At 37.8% G+C, this 2,214-nt stretch overlaps 1 protein-coding gene across 1 annotated transcript in view; it reads right to left on the reverse strand.

The window, feature by feature from the left end:
* Window positions 1-2,214, reverse strand: part of LOC103370263 (plakophilin-4-like) — a 75,043-nt gene that overhangs the window by 48,189 nt on the left and 24,640 nt on the right. Inside the window, exon 2 of the mRNA XM_008299250.1 lies at window positions 282-394. Within this exon, the coding sequence (XP_008297472.1) occupies window positions 282-394 (113 nt within the window). The remainder of the gene's footprint in view (window positions 1-281; window positions 395-2,214) is intronic.

The following is a 2,214-nucleotide window of genomic DNA, read 5'->3' on the forward strand; positions in this document are numbered from 1 at the left end:
TTTTTTTTTTACAGTGTATAGCATGTTTCATCTTTAATATTATGCAGGTAGTATGAACACAAACACACAATTTGTTGCACTCTTGCTCCTGAATTTCTGGTGCATCTAAACTTTTCATCAATAACAGTAATTATCCGTCATTTATATGGTGTTAAATACGGTATAAGACAGCCAAAAAAAAAAAAAAAAAAAACCCCGTCAGTAATCTAAAATCAACTGTTTGAGATTCAGTGCACGCGAAAAACGCAACACAGAACCAGGCATCACGCTGTCAAACCTACCTGCTGCTGTCTCCCCCCGGTGACTCGGCTCCCAGCATGCACCTCTCCAGCTGGCTTGCCACAATCTGCCGCTCCTCCTCCAGCTCCCGAGTCAGCCGCTCAAACTGCAGCTCCTACGGCAAAGACATGAGCAGCGATTACAACCCGACATCCACCATGACACGGCAGTTTAAGCCCCCTTTTTTAAAGACCCATTTGATGCCAGTCAGAATAAAATATAAAACCCATTTCGCATTCAGTCCGCATGACTTGACTGATTTGTCACCGGTTGTGAGCTCGCTGAGAGGCTGTTAAACGGGGATTCGAGATATTAAACAGTAAAATTGTGTGCATGACTTTTTGATGCAGATAATTTAATTACATTAAATATGAAGCTTTTACTACAGAGCGACAAAGACGGAGCAGAGAATGATAAAATATAGGTTTGAAGGCAACAGGATGGAAATAGATGTCGCCTAATGACCTTAGATTGCTCATTCTGGGTGCAGCCTTTGAGGAATTTCAACAATAACTGATCTTTTGGACATTTTATTTGCAAAGCTGGTTAATATCAATTCAATAACTACTAACCCAAGTCATTTATATGTGTTTTGGTTTTGTCATGAGATTTTATAAGGTCAATCTTTCATCCCAGTTATTTCACTTATAAATTAAGGAATTTATAGGCCTGTGAAGTGTGTTGTCGATACATAAATCCAGTTTATTATCTCAAGAGACCAAGAAAACCAATAAATATTCACATTTTACTAAATGGAGTCAAATGATTTCTGACATTTTAGCTTTAAAAATTGTCAACATGATAATTAAATGTAAATATTTCAACATATTTCATGTTTATCAAAAAACTAATCAATGAAACAGCAGAATTTTTTTAAGCTCTTAAAAGATTTTAAAGCTGAAAGTAGTATAATAGAACTAAAAAAAAAAAAAAAAAGGCAAATCGTTTGTTGAACTGTTTGTTCAACAAACGGGGGGCGTGGCCAGTCTGACAGAACTGACAGATCTGTCAGACTACGCCCATAAGGAACACCAAATAAATGACAGGTCACAGCGATCAGCTGACGCCTCTGAGGAAGACTGAAGTTCCAGTCGAAACATGTCAGGTAAAGAACCATCTCCTAAATGTCTATTGTCTGAAAAGAAGAAACCTAAGTACTAATTCAAGAGTAGACAAAATGAACTTGCTAGACGTAGCAGCTAGGCTGGGCTTGGCTGGTAGCTAATGTAGCAGCCAGCCTCGACAAGCTAGCTAAGGGCTGCACAGAGCTACAGATACATTCCCCACCGCTGGCCTCTCAGTTATGATAGTCAGATTATCCATCGCTGCGATCACAGTGTATGTTCCGGTTGCCATTTTCCTGCATGTGTCCTTTTCAGAGTTGTATTCGTTTACAGAGAACTTAAGGTAGCGACGACCATGTAGCCCAAACACAGTAAAAGCACTTATATTTTATCACAAACAGGGGGTGGGGTTAGGGTTGTATTATGCTATCATTATATATTATTTATAGATATTATGTATAGTATTTGGATAAATTATTAATAAATAAATAAATGTATTCTGGTGACCTGTCCAGGGTGTCCCCTGCCTTCGCCCTAAGTCGGCTGGGATAGACTCCAGCTCCCCCGCATCCCTCGTGAGGATTAAGCATATAGATAATGGATGGATGGATGGAAATAAATGTATTTATTTATTTATTAAGAATATTCAATTAGTATCTATATTTTAACTTTTGAACAAGCTAAAAATGTATTTATGTTATTATGTATTATTTTAATGACAATAAATGTTATTTGTTATCGATGTTTTACACTACTAAAATTTAGGGCCAATGACTTGTACTCCAGTGTACTTCTGATTATTTTTTTCTTTTCCTGGGATGAGATCTCAGAGATATCCGTCTTCTCCTCTTTCTTGGTGGGGAGATACTGG

The sequence above is a fragment of the Stegastes partitus genome, unplaced genomic scaffold, assembly GCF_000690725.1.
Source record: "Stegastes partitus isolate 25-593 unplaced genomic scaffold, Stegastes_partitus-1.0.2 Scaffold1396, whole genome shotgun sequence".
Classification (NCBI taxonomy): domain Eukaryota; kingdom Metazoa; phylum Chordata; class Actinopteri; family Pomacentridae; genus Stegastes; species Stegastes partitus.